This window comes from Theobroma umbraticum, unplaced genomic scaffold (genome assembly GCF_002168275.2).
Source record: "Theobroma umbraticum cultivar Fairchild unplaced genomic scaffold, ASM216827v3 scaffold_204.0, whole genome shotgun sequence".
Taxonomy (NCBI): domain Eukaryota; kingdom Viridiplantae; phylum Streptophyta; class Magnoliopsida; order Malvales; family Malvaceae; genus Theobroma; species Theobroma umbraticum.
In genome coordinates, this window is record NW_018397267.1 from 3,023,433 (window position 1) to 3,037,992 (window position 14,560).

The window sequence follows — 14,560 nt, forward strand, 5'->3', positions numbered from 1 at the left end:
TTGGGATCTTGGTTTCCTCTCTATTACGTTTCCCAAGATTTGTCATTGCTGGCAAGCCGAAAGCTACGATTTCCCGGTTTGCTAGGGAAGTCACTGTGGTTTTCCAAGCCCAACATGTTTGGTTCTGTGGGATTCTCCTCATATTAGACCCTGGAATTTCCTCACCACAAAACGTTTTCTCCCTTGGAGAAATTTGTGCTACAAGATATTAGGCAGATAGTACAAGTGATGGCAACTGGCAATGACTGCTAAGTATCGTTGCCAACTGTGCACAAAAATTGCAGGTGGTGCAATCAATCACACCCTTTTTATCTTTTTTCGGAGAAAAGATCTTTTTAAGTGAAAGCAGGCCGATTCTGATAAAACTTGGATTAGAATTTTGTTACCTTCGCGTTGAATTTGTTAGATTTATCTTTTGTCCCTTCAAGGTCACCTCTAGGCTTTTAGCCTGCGAAGATTTCTGTGATGGGTGCAGAGCCAATGGCCCTTTGCTTTATAGTTTCTGATTGACGTCACTCTCTTCTCCTTTGGCCCGCATCGACCGTTTTGCCCTATGGTTGTCTATTTTCTTTGTTTCTATGGGGACCACAATTTCAGTGGTGAAACAAAAGGTTATATTTTTAGTACAGGTAGTCATGTGACCGTTGGAGACTGAATACCCGGTCTCATACATGTGTTTTCTCTCCTAGTTGAGCAGCTGGAGGGCGGTGGCTAAGTCTTCTTTCAGAACGAAAGGGACATATTATTAGCTAACGTGTTTTAAGGCAATCAATTCCCGTGCATGGTTATGGCTCTCGCACCAAACAAAGGTACAACGGGCACCGCAACGTCCTCCTATTTTTGCTTCTGTCCGGATACGGTAATTTCAATGGAAGATAGAGGAAAACTTTTGGGACAGGTACCATATGTTGACTAAAAGTTCATATCAGGTCATTTCCATGAAACGAATGCAAAGCCATGCATGAGATTTGAAACAAATCATAGAAAATGGACAAACATTCCATTCATTTTCCTTTCAATGGTTTCAATAGTTGTTGGGAAATAGTAATTCCTATCTTTCCATTGATATATCTCACAACATTGCTCTAGAACTTGGATACTGAAGAGAAGATAGGCACAAACAGTTCAAAACTTAGTCAATAGACATATTTGCAGTCCAGTTACTGCAATTCCATTTTGACAAGAGGTAATATTGCCATAATAACATCCCAGAAGTCTTGAATTCAAAGAATTGCTATTAGTCTAACTCAGCAATCAATGGAAATGCAGCTCTGGCCCACGGTTGTGCTATTGGCGGTGTTCACAAATGGGTTGATACGGACCCAAACAAGAGAGAAGACAGAAGCCAACAGCACTGACCATAGAACAACTATGGTCGGAGTTCTGTTTTGGCGACCCATGAGACCTTTGAGGAATGGATAGAGATGGAGGATCACCCAGAAGGAAAAGAACACTTTGCCAAAAAGTGGCCCCCAAGCCTCATATCCTTTGTTGAGTGCATCGGAGAATCCAGCAACAACACCAACCATGTTGACAATGAGAAGTGTTGTTGGGGGTATCAAAAGTGTTGTCCATTTGACAAGGTAGAGCTCACCAAACTCTGCGTCATCAGCTGCTTTGGCAGTGACAGTAAAGTTGGTGTCTATACCTGCCAGCATCTTCAGGAAACCTTGGAAGACGGCAAAGAGATGGGCTGAAACACCTCCAATGACCCAAAACTGCTCATTACGCCACAAGTCCTCGATGCTGACACCACTCCATCGGAGCTCAAGCACGGCAGTCACAATAATGGAAAGGAAAAGCCCCAGAAACAGAACGCTTGCTAGGTTTGAGAGCTAATCATCAAATTAGAAAATGTGAAGCACAGTAAGCCTTTATGGTCTTGAAAACTAGCTTAGGATACAGGAATAACCAGCACTCAAATTTATTGTGACAAATAGTTATGGGACAAGATAATTACCGTTGGTATGATAAATTTTCCTGTGAGAAGACAGATTGCTGGCAGTGAACAGTAAGCAACGAGAGGAAGGGATGTAAATGGATAGACAATGGTGTTGACATATGCCAGTCTTTGAAGCCATTTAAGACGGCCACCTCCAAATCCATACCATAAAGGGCAGTGCCTGCTCAGGAAAATTTCCACGGATCCAAGAGCCCATCGAAGAACCTGGTGCAACCGATCAGACAGATTGATGGGTGCAGATCCTTTGAATGCGGGCCTTAAGGGCATGCAGTAGATTGACCTCCATCCTCGGCAGTGCATTTTGAAACCAGTTAAGATATCCTCAGTGACTGAACCGTATATCCATCCAATCTGAGCACCCAAATAGTAGAAAGTTTTAACGTTGTCATGCAAGGATGAAACAAGTATGACTTGGACCAAAGTATTTAGTACATGTAAAACATGAGAGCAGACTAAAGTCAAAGCAGTTCAAGGCCTCTATGGAGGAAAGCAAGAAGGGTTAACATAGATATTAAGCTAGGGAGGTTAATTTATAATGAGACCCTACTGTGAAGGTTTTGCTAAAAGAGTGATCAGAAGATAATAGCATTGAAATCAAATTTGGCAACAGAGTTGGCTCCATTGAGATCTTGTAGGCAGGACAAACCGAAATCTATTCATAGAAATTGGTTCCTTTTACCTCCTTATACTTTAAAATTAACAGCATTAAGTCTCATATGATAAACAAGAATCAAGATTCTAACCTCTTTTCCCCATTCAGTCTTCTCTTCATAGCCACAGCTAATGACATGAATTGCTTCCTTGATTAGTGTGGAAGGGTTGGCAGATTCAGCCACTCCTCCATTCTCCATTAGTGTAGATTCAATGAAGACAGTTGATAAGCCAAAAGTTTTCTCAAAGCTCATCTGAGAGATCAGCATTGATCTTTCATACTCATCATAATCTGCAGAAACAAGACCAGAGATATGTCAATAATTCAAAAGCTCTGTATACAACAAGTCTAGCTTAATTTTTCTCAAAGATTAAGACTTACTGTCAATCTCCCTAAGGTTGAAGATGGCAGCATCCAGTTCTTCCCGTTTTGCATCCCGGTAAAGCTCTGATGGTGCTTTTGGAGCCTTCTTGCCGGGGCAACAACATGAGCAGCAGCCACACCATGAGCAGGATGAGGAAGAGGACTTGGGTAAGCTGGGCATTGAAGGAGGTCCGTAGCCATAAAGTGCTTGCCTATTGAAAACACAACCTGTTCCCACATAAACTGGTCCTTGAATTCCATCGAGACCTTTCATGTTAACCTGAAGTTGGAATTTGGAAGAATTGTCAGAACTCAATAGGCTTCTGTTATAATGCAACCACAACTTAAAACTGTCACAAGCATTTTAATCAAGCAGAAAATTAATTTAGCTTTAATCTTACATCAAAGAAGACTGTGTTGCGATTGGCATATCGATCACTCCTATCTATGCCATCAAATCTTTGAGGAAACTGCACATAGCATACATCTGGACCAACTTGTGGGTCCATCAGGAAGCACATAGCTTCCCGAGCTGCCTGGCTATTGTTAACGTAGTGGTCACAATCAAGATTGAGGATGAAGGGAGCATTTGTTAGAACTGCAGACACCCTAACCTGTAAGAAGCAATTCACTGTTAGTTCAAAGAGAATATATAAGCGTTGTTATGAAGGCAGGTTTTGCACTACTATGTATACGCACCAAAGCATTTTCAGCACCAGCCTTTTTGTGGTGTTGGTAGCCAGGTCTCTTCTCTCTAGAGACATAAACCAGTCGTGGAAGTTCATTTCCCTCAATGTCACGGGCACCACTATATCCAAGGAAAACTTGAATCATGCCAGGGTGGTCGCGCGTGTTATTTCCTGGCCAAGGAGTTCCATCTTGCATTGTCCATCCTTCCTCAGGTGTTTTCTGAGCCTTTGCAACTAAAGCATTAATTCGAATTTTGAACTCTTCATAATCTCTCTGTGACCAAATTGAAAGGAAGTTTAGATAGCCAATAACTTCCAATATCAAAGGGGTATGAATATTCAAGAAATGTAGCTAAAGAAAGCTTAAGGCACTTACTTTCATTGCTCTACGTTCTTTTACGAAGGAGGGCTGCACTTTATCCTTCAAGTAATCAATTTTCTGTGAGAAGTAAAACTCGGGTGCCCGTGGTTCAATGGAAAACTTTTTGCAGAATGGAACCCACTTTCTTGCAAAGTCAGCTGTTTCTACAAGAGATTCAAATGTCAGCATGGCAGCCCCATCATCAGATACATAGCAAGAGACCTTATCCACAGGGTAGTCCAGGGCAAGGATGGAAAGCACGGTATTGGCAGTGATCAATGGAGGTTCTTTCAACGGATCCACTGTACTCACGAAGAAGTCCACAGCCGCAAGCTCAGAAGGTTCACCTTCTCTTTCATACCTGCCATGGTATTGAAAAAACCATCAATCTGAGATACATATTCACAGATCAAAAGTTCCTTTTCTATGATTTGTAGGAACAGTCTTAAAAACAGTATTTTCCTAATAAATGTAGGAGTGACAAGCTTAGTGACAAACTGTTTATTCTAGTTGAAGAGGCAAAGTTGGTTTCCATATTTATGATACTGAATCAACTGAAACAACTAATTGTATAGAATAGCTTATATTATTAGCATATTTAGTGGTATGTCCGAAAGTCTTGATTCATGGATTTGTACCTTGCAGATAGCCTGTCAATATATGTTTCCCTGTTAATAGGAAACCACTTAGGAAACTGATCCAACACCCAGGAAAAGGCAAACCATATTTCGCATATGACTGAAGTGAGCCACAGAGGAAAAGCACTTTGAACAGGATTTGTTACTCGGTAATGGAAGAAAAGACCCAGAATGATCAATCGCATAACAATCACAGTTCTGTAAGGTGAAAGCCTGCTTTTCGGAATTGGAATTATAGTCGAGAAGGGCTGAGAAGCATCCGCTGCCCTGCAAAAGGAAATATTTCATATTGGTAATACTTTAACATTACTTGTTTTAAAATCTAAGCTAATCTAATACGGTTCAAGCACATAAAGCTGTTAAGATGTGGTTGGTCAAAATGTCATAAACAAAACATCACTTAAATAGAATTTTCTCATGAAATTGCTTTAACAACCGAAAATCAATCAAGCCTTTCTAATTAAATACTCACGGTTTGTCTTCCATCTGTTGCTCAGGTGGAACTTGAGCCTCTCTTTCAACCTTAGTAGTTGAACTCTTTTTCTTCTTGTTCTTCTTTTCTTTCCAACTTTCCACCCTGTTCTTCCAAATCGGATTCCCATTGTCTTCGGTCATTTCTTCATGAAAACATAAGACTAGACATTTAGAATTGAAACTTTTTTTGTAAGGAAAAATTGTCAAGAGCAATTAAATATTATGGAAGAAAGTGCTGTGACATACCACTATCCACCGTGGACACACTGCTGATATGTCTTGCATGAATTCCAGCTTCCTGGATATAAATCAAGATGAATATCAAAAACTCTCAGAATCCTTACACTTAAGTACCTAGGAAACATCAACCGTTGCTAACTATATATGATAACTTAAAGTTCTAGTTGAATTTCCTTTAGACTTTTGCAATCAGTAGTTTACTTTTCCAGCTAGATTTAGTATTTACTCTAAAAAACCTTTTGGAAGGAAGCAAAAACAGTACCTGAGAATTGTTCAGGTGTTTAGCCATCGTGGATCTGTCACCAGAGGCCTTTTCAACGTCATCCAGCAGGTTTTCTGAGGAGTTGACAGTCGTGCAATCAGTTCAAAATATGAACTCATGAGAGCAAGATAATCAGACTATAACATTCTTTATATTCTGTGTTGGGGAAAGTAGACATCCATGATACAAATGAGTGAAGAATCTTCTATGATCTCTCAGGAACTACCCCTAACTGCTCATGCTTAAGCGATTTATTCCTTTCCGATCTTTTTCTTTTCATGGGAATCAAACAAGCATTCGGAAAACATATGAAGTTGATATCTATATTAAAGCATCAAAACCATTTTTAATCACAAAGGTTTATCAATGCCCAAGAATCAAAACAGAAACTATCAAGAAATAATAAAAACATACCATCCAATGGAGCACCACAACGCAAGCAAACTTTTCGACCTTCCTTCAGCTCATACTCAAAACAAGTCTTGCAAGTGGGGAAATTGCAATCATGGCAAGCCACGAAGGCTTCTCCATTGGCATTCAACCCCACATGCTCACCACAGGTGTGGCAAACAGGAGCCCCGGATTCCATCATCTCAAAACTTGTCTTCCCTTCTTCCCTGATGAGAAACCCAATGCTACAATACACTAGCCAACGGGTCTCCCTCTGTACTCTCAATGCATTGTGTTTGTTGTTTCTGTTTTATACGAAAAAGCCGCTAGGGTATATTGGTCCTTGTGAGAGGGTGAAGAGAGGTTGAGGGATGGGCGGTTGGTAGAGTATGGAGGTTGGGTTGTTGGTGTCATGTATTTGCAGGAAAAAGAGAGTGAGAAATGTGAGAAGCAACGTCTACATTTTTTCTGGTCTAAGAGAAAAAGATTTTTGAAAATTTGCGGGAAGTTTAAGGAAGCTTTCGGTTGGGCAAGGTACATCTTTTAACTAACCAGCCTTGCATACAAGTCTGCCACTGTGCAACCATAAACAATACATATTATTCAATTTAAGGGAATATTCTACTGTATGTTTACTCTCCCCTGGATTTGGAATATCAGAACTTGATCACTTATGAAAGTTTATCTGGTAAGATAATTACTAAAATTTGTACAGCAAACCCTAAGAAATTAGAAGAGGAGGCAAATAAACACTGTTCAGCTGGATTACAAAATGACATAAAAAGACAACGAGTCTGATGGGTGTGGGATGACACCAAATTAACATGTACCAATAATTGGGCCAGACCTGGTAGTCCCTATCTCATTGCTTGGATTAGTAATTTATCAAATTTAAATAACGTGATTTTTAAAAAGTTTAAATTTAAATTATTAATAAAAATAAATTTTAGATTGTTATATAAATTTTATTAATTATATTTATATTAAATATGAGATGTGAAATATCACATTATATTTATAATGGTTCTTGTTTCCTTCCTTTTAACTATTACTTGGTGATTTTTGTCCTTTCGAGGATAGATAAGAAGTGCACCACGCTTCAAGATGGCTAGTGCCTTTAATTCTAGTCACCAACTAATGACTTCTAATTCAATGCTAATTATAGTGAAAAGAGTGCTTCAGGTTGCCTCCGGATTTAATATAAACAAAATGGAAACATAAAAGTGGTTTAAATCAAGCCCGAGAGATTTCCTCTAGACTTGTTCACGCTGATTATTATCAGATCAAATCTGGATCACTTTCATGGAGCGAAGGAATTTGGACGTCTTCATTAGATGCCCTAATCGAAAAACAATTTACTTAGGAAAAGATGCACCACGAATGTTCAATTGGGCATGTATCAGAACAGATTGCACGGCTAAATTCAGCTTTAAATGAGAAAAGTTCAGGCTACTACTTATTCACAGGGGATAAAGGGAACTAAGAATGAATTAACTCCCAAAATTTGCAGCATCAAGTTTAAATCTCCGAGGTAACAGGTACTATTGAGATTATTCATCTCATTCTATTTTCTTCAACACGGATATACCCACTAGAAGCAACTATTTCCTGGATTAAACAATTTAGAACTGCAAGAGGTCAAAATGTTAAGAAAAGTATCCTCTTAATTGAGGTGTAGGTTGATGAAGGGCAGCAAGGCTGTTTTCCCTGGTTGATTTGCGGTATCTATGCCAAGCTGATCTTGGATCAGCAACAACATCCTCCGAAAATGATAAAAGACAACCTCATGCACCAAAAACAAGCCAAGCTCTCCAGGGAAGTCAACTAGTAACGTCAATGGTTCCACAGCTTAGATCTATGAAACAGTGTAGACCTTCACTACCTTAGTTGTGTCACAGACAACAAGGTTATCTGATTCAGCTGGAGTTGTACAGAGCCAATTAACCTGACAAAGAGAGGTTAATGACGAAATGCTTTGAATAAATATGATAAGAGAATAAAGCATACAGAAAAAGAAGCATTGAAACTGACCTTTTTGCTCAAATTGATGTTCAAATGTAGAAGCTCATTGTTACCTCCAGGCTGCCCTGGATCAAGACACCTGGAGCAATCCCATACCTTGACTAACTTGTCATTTCCACCTGATACCAGAAACTTCCCCCTCTCTCCAAACAAAGAAAATGCCACACAAGATGCAGCGGCTGTATGTCCACCTAAAGAGTAATCCAAATGAAACCATTTTCTTCCACATTCATCAGCAACTCCACTTTCAGCTGGAAGACTACGTTTTGACACTGAATGAATTCCTGCTCGAGATTTTGTGGAACTTTTAGGCCTGACGGATGCAAGCTCTGATTCCATATCAATCACATCAATAACACCATCACCCCTGGCCACAACACAAATCTTGCCTAATTTGTCCAACATATCAACATCTGGAACTTTTATTGAGTGAACAAAAGCAGGATTGAAACATTGTCCAGCTTTACTACCACTGCTCATGTCAGGCAGGCCTGCAGTGAAGGCAGAAAAATCCGAATAATGAATCAGTACATGCACTAGTCTTACATCTGTTTAGAATAACCATAAAGAGGATCAAATCATTATTATTTAGTAAAGATGCAGCACCTTCAGTTTATTGTCAATGATATTATGCAAATGTCGTAGATATTACACATCTAAGTAAATATTTGAAGAAGCTCCATAAAACAACCAGACTAAGAGTTTAAGATATACATACCAAGATCCACAATTTTAGATGGGCGCCCTTTTGAGAAGTCCCATGTGATAAGCTTCGTATCAAGACCTCCGGTAATGACTGTCAAATTTTCCCAAAATGAAATATAATATTGTAAAAGCTATCCTCAATTTCATGCATGATTTAATTAAATAAATCAAACAAAATGCAGTAAAAACACAATATCAACCCTGCCGGTGACATTTGAATAGAATGATGATAATGGACAGTTAAGAGAAAAGTTTACACCAATAAACTTAGAGTAGAGTTTATATACCTTACACACAAATGTAGTTAGGAAAAAAATTTAAACGAGTACTATAAGAACTTAAAGAATTACCTTCCCAAGGTCTCCAAGGAATGAATTGGACACAGCTGCAGATCTGTGATATGTTAAGGTGAGAAAGATATAAAAAAGGTTAAAGACTAAAGCTAATAGCAAACCATCTCACCATGATCTTCCCACTCAAGATCATGGTGATAAGAAGTCTTTAAAAGTCTTGCCATAAAAAGTGGGTTTCAAAGAAGATTTTCTAGAAGCCAAAAACGCATTTATTTAACCAAAAAACAAGATACTAAAAGTTTTGAGTACAAATATGTCGAAATACCAAACATAGAGACAGGTAATTTTGCTCAGAAACCACGGGGACATTCATACCATTATATGCTGAATGACAACACAAAATGGCAAATGCCTTAAAGAGTAAGGATACACTTGTGTGGCCATTTCTCAATGTCTTGAATACACATTGTTGACGGATGTCAATGATCTGTGACATAGATCACCATGCATGGTTAAACCGCTAAAATTTATGCATCATCGACCGAATAAAAGTACTAATATATGCATGCAGACATTATAGATTCATTCATTACGTGTAACATTATGGAAAAAAAAACCAACTCTATAAATTCTTCATGAAAGACATACTACCATTAATGTTGAGTAATAATTTAAATACTAACATAAAACAGATGACTAAACTAATAAGTTTGAATACCTTAATCTCACCACCATCATCGGCAGAAGCAAGGAAAGACGATTTAGAATTACAAGTAACCTGCATAGACATAGAAAACCAGCTTTACATTAGAAATATTCACTTCATAAACTAAAGCTGAGTAAAGCATAACGCATTTAAAAATTTGTTTCTCTATAATCTTTTACCTGATTTATCTCCTCTTTATTACAGTTATAACTCTCCAAAGGCTTCCACGAGTTCTCTGCTAACTATAAAGGAACAATGCAGTTAACTGTGAAGTAAATTTAGATGTAATGAAAACAAAGGCAGTCAAAGGAAAAATAAAATTACCATATGCACATCAAAGCACTTGACCTCTTTTCCTGTGGAAACATAGATGATATTTTCATTTCCTGCATCAATTCCGATGAAAATTATATTAGAAGAAAATTTAGTTAGAAAATGAATTAAGACAAAAATATTGAATAAATAGAAAAAGAAATGATCGAAACTGACCAGAGTTGAAGCATAGGGATGAAATTGGTTCATTGCTAACATCCATGACAAATTGTACATCTTTGCAACGCATATCAAACCAACAAACGCAACCATCCTAAATTTAAATTTAATTTTTTATATTCCAAAAAAAAAAAGCTTCAGTAAAAATTAAAAATGGAAGATAAACAGAAGGTTAAGAAGAAGAAGAAGAAGACGAAGAAGAAGAAGAAGAAGAAGAAGAAGAAAGTAGGTTACTTCGGCAGAAGTGGCGACGAGGCCAGGCCTGTCACGTGAGGCGATACAGCACGTGACGGTGGCCTTGTGACCTCTCAGTCGTCTTGCCTCCGTCATTTACGCCGCCTTGGCTGGACTGAGAATTGATTTCTCTCAAGCTTTCGAATGGCGGTTCTTTTTCAGGGCAGTGGACAGTGGGTTAAGGGTCCATTGTCCCGTTGGGTTGCGTTTGGGCCCTTTCGGCCCATATCATGTCCAGTTCCTCAATCACATCCTTTGAAAAAGAAAATAATCCTATAACTTTTTATGTTTTTTTTTTCTTTAAATAAGAAGTTATGTATTAATCAATAAGTTAAATACTCAGATATCTTACTGCCTTTTATGTTAACGCCACTACATTTTTGGATTAACTTTACTTTCTTTAAATATGTTTTATTGAGCAAAAAATGAGCAATTAGTAAGATTATAAGGTCAAGAATATAATCAATAATTTATAATACATATAAAAATATGGATATGAAAAAACTAATTGATTGAAGAAAATAATTATATTTTTTAATTATAATTAATATCAATAAATTTTATTTAATTTTTAAATACATAAGAATTTTAATTTCATCCAATGAATTTCATTAAAAATATTTTTTTATCATAAATATTAATAAAATTTATCTATTTGGTAAATAAGAACTTTAATTGTATTAAATGAATTTCATTAAAAAATGTTTTGTCATAATTCTAATATTATTTAAAAAATTATAGACTAATATTACAGAATCGTAGGACTTCCTACCATTAAAGAACATAAAAGAATCAATAGGATACATAGGGCATATTGCTAAAGTTAGCTTTTCAAGTTTTAAATGGTTACATATGTTTATTATTTTCCCTTTTGAGGAATGTAGGGTTTGAATGTTAGTTAGGAAATCTCATGTGAAAAAGATCAATTCCTAAATTAGTATAAATTTGAATAAACAAAGATTCTAAATGGTTCTATTCAAATCCAAATGGATTTGAAACAAATTGAAACCATGGAAAGGAGAAATGAAAGTCAAAATTGATGACACAATTGTCAACCCAAATGAACGTTTCAACAAATAACAACTAGTCAAGAAACATTTTAACCCAAGAATGTTTTACAAATAGCAACCACAGCACTAAGTAGGAAGCAGAAATTGGAACAGGAGCCTGGCAGGCTGGCACTGGCTCCGAATAATTGATGAGGTTGCGCTTTCAACTCATCAAAATTGTCAACTAGGGGGACAGGTGTGACATTTTAATATTAATCACATGTCAACAATCATGCCTAATTGAGAAAACTAGGCATTAGGCAAGACATGCCTAATTGCATTGCTTTTTGACTTAATCACCACCCAATCCTTTCATTTTTTTTTAAATAGTATAAGAATAGCATGTTACGAATCATTTAATATTTAGTTTGTGTTCATGCCCTTGTTTCCTAGCAAACAAACCGAGAATGTCAAAAGAAGATACACCCATTATCCTGCATGTGAGCCTAATTTGGCCTTAGCATAACTTGGCACGACCCTGGAAAAGTTTCTTTCCTAATGTCGTTTCTTTTGAATTGTTCTACCATTGCCTCTCTACTCGAAACAGCAGCTTGGCGTAGATCGGCCAATGCCCTTCAACCTGGCAGCAAAAAGGTTATACACCTCTATCAAAGAAAACGTTGACCAGAGAATTCAGGTAAAACTTTAAAAGGCCCCCCATGTGTTACCAAAGGACAATGACAAAAGATGAAGTTTAATTGATTGAAGTAGATGTACTGCATTCACGTTTTGGGTGAGTCTAGTGAGAGTCGGGACTGGAGCCTGGAGGACAGCATTGGGGAAATAACACTGGAAAAAAGAGCCCTACATCTTTGAGTCAAATGTCAATGAGTTGAACGAGAATATTGTATGGAATCGCCTGAGGGATTAACACTGAGAACACTGTTCCGTAGCAGATTGTATAATTACCAGATAGAAAATTAGAGATAACTGAGAAATTTCCTGGAAGGTTCAGACTTCAGGCTTCAGACCTGGTTATAAACGTAGTTGCAGAAGGAAAAGATACATTTCCAAATGTCTTCCCCTTCACGTGAAAGTTTCCATAGGCTTATTTTAACAATCATGCCTCATAGCTTTTAACTTTGATCTTATGTGCTAGTACAAATGACGTATATACCAAACTCTTTACATAGCGCAAGAAATTAAAAAAAAAATGTATTGTGTCTTGTTTCATTGAATTTAATGAAACTTTAAACATCTTGAACTACTAGCATTTCTTGATATAAGCATCAAGCTGGAATTTGGATTTTATGGTGTTTATGGTATCCATAATTTGAATCACAAAGTTAATATACAAAATCCATGAAGAAAGAAAAACAAGTAGACAAAACTACCATGCACATTCCCATATCAAATTAACCATGGTTAGAACATCTACCAACATGGAAAAGAAACATGTTAAGAAAATAAAGAAGAAAAGATACAGAGTTAAACAGTCATGACAATGAGAAGGAACAACTGAGCCAGTCCTGGCACAAAATGAACAGGTTCTAACTTCAAGCAGGGAATTAGTAGTAGCATCATTTTTATCTGACAGTGCAGGCGACTGCGTAAGCCCATGATTTAAGGTGCTCTTTCATGGCCAAACCATCATTCAAAGGAGGCATTTTCGTGTAATGTTGGCTTTCAGAGTTTGGATATCCATATGTTTCTTCAGAAACCCAAGACCCAGAAGCCAAGTTACCATGGAACCCCAGATCATGCTCTCCAAGAACTTTTCTCTTGCTTCTTTTCCTTCGTCTCCTCCTTCTTCTCTCTGTCTTCTCTGTTGGCCTTGCAAACTCCACCTCTTCAAATGGGTCTGGTTGCACTATCCGATGCTCAACTTCCACAGCAATTTCACCACACTTGGGGCACCTTGGAACTAAAATCTCAGTGCTAGGAGCCTCATTCTGCTGATCCTGAGAAGTACTCTGAGTGTTGTGTTTTGATGGTACTTCTTCCTTGACTATGTCTTCATCAAGGGGACCCTTGTGCTCCAATGTTGTTAGTGTGAGCACATTGTTGAAAAGCCATAGGGAGTCCAAACTCTCCATGACCTTCCTTGAGCCATCCATGAGAGGACCAAAGACCGTAAAACGAGACTTATAAACGTGAATAAAACAGAGGAAATTAGTAGTAGCTACAGTTTCATTTGGCTTCATTCTCTTGACAAAGCATCAGAGGAATTTTGTTTTTGTGAAATGACAAGGCTAACCCTTTGTGCTATGCTTATTGCGATGGTGAATCTTGGAAGAACGAGGGTATTTGGGCCCACTGGAAAAAAAAAAACCGGCAGCTTGAGTCAGTGGGCTGTTTGGGGATTTGAAAGGCATATTCACGGAAGAAGAAAAGAAATCAGCCAACGGTCGAAAACAACCTGCTTGTTTTTAGCACTTTTAATCCTCAATTCGCTATTATTCTAATATTCCAAATGCTAAATCCTTTTAAAAGATGAAGAAAAGGTTATAAAGCTGACTTAAAAAAGTGTGATTAAAATAATTTGAAAGTTAATTTTCTATAATCACCTTTTCAAGTTTGTTTAATCTTTATTGTTCTCTATTTAAATTTTTGAAAAATTTGTATATATATCAAGTATATAAATCTACTATTAAATTAAATATTTAAATATATATTTTTTATTAAGTTAAATTCGGATGTGAAATAATTAAGATTTAGTTATAAGAAATCACGAAAAAATTTAACAAGTTTTAACAAATGGGCATAATTCATGACATTGTCTTTTCACTTATCATGATGATTCTAAAGCATAATGTTTCCTGCTTGTAAGTGGCTAGTCAATCATAGAACAAAATCTAGCCTTTAGCAGCATCTCCACTAATTTTGGGCTCGGCATGTGGCTTTTCTTTGGGCTCAAGTATTGACTTTGGGATGAATCAAAGCGGGTCCTCGTGATTCTTACCCTTTTTGTCATGGGCCATCCATGCCCATATTCGAACTCATTTTCCATGTGTTTTTTTTATTTTTTATTTTTTATGTATTTAATAGTATAAGGGATTGCAGGCTGCAGCTCTAGAAACTAACTAA

At 37.3% G+C, this 14,560-nt stretch overlaps 3 protein-coding genes across 3 annotated transcripts; all 3 read right to left on the bottom strand.

Moving 5' to 3' along the window:
• Positions 1–981: 981 nt before the first annotated feature.
• IRX1 (cellulose synthase family protein) lies at positions 982–6,326 on the bottom strand. Its single transcript, XM_021439441.2, has 12 exons — positions 6,057–6,326; positions 5,643–5,716; positions 5,387–5,438; positions 5,139–5,283; positions 4,667–4,933; positions 4,044–4,389; positions 3,678–3,941; positions 3,380–3,592; positions 2,997–3,258; positions 2,707–2,906; positions 1,961–2,314; positions 982–1,835 (listed from the first exon to the last, which is right to left on the bottom strand). The coding sequence occupies exons 1-12, from the start codon at positions 6,232–6,234 to the stop codon at positions 1,248–1,250; spliced, it is 2,943 nt and encodes a 980-aa protein (XP_021295116.1). The 5' UTR covers positions 6,235–6,326; the 3' UTR covers positions 982–1,247.
• Positions 6,327–7,343: 1,017 nt separating this feature from the next.
• Positions 7,344–10,621, bottom strand: LOC110424767 (Transducin/WD40 repeat-like superfamily protein). The gene is made up of 10 exons (XM_021439442.1): positions 10,485–10,621; positions 10,248–10,344; positions 10,083–10,144; positions 9,938–10,000; positions 9,771–9,830; positions 9,483–9,539; positions 9,110–9,152; positions 8,773–8,850; positions 8,064–8,545; positions 7,344–7,977 (listed from the first exon to the last, which is right to left on the bottom strand). The coding sequence occupies exons 1-10, from the start codon at positions 10,578–10,580 to the stop codon at positions 7,888–7,890; spliced, it is 1,128 nt and encodes a 375-aa protein (XP_021295117.1). The 5' UTR covers positions 10,581–10,621; the 3' UTR covers positions 7,344–7,887.
• A 2,170-nt stretch (positions 10,622–12,791) lies between these two features.
• Positions 12,792–13,616, bottom strand: LOC149526689 (uncharacterized). The gene has a single exon (XM_089784962.1). It carries the CDS (start codon positions 13,588–13,590, stop codon positions 13,060–13,062), a length of 531 nt encoding a protein of 176 aa, XP_089641088.1. The 5' UTR covers positions 13,591–13,616; the 3' UTR covers positions 12,792–13,059.
• Between the last annotated feature and the right edge of the window lie 944 nt (positions 13,617–14,560).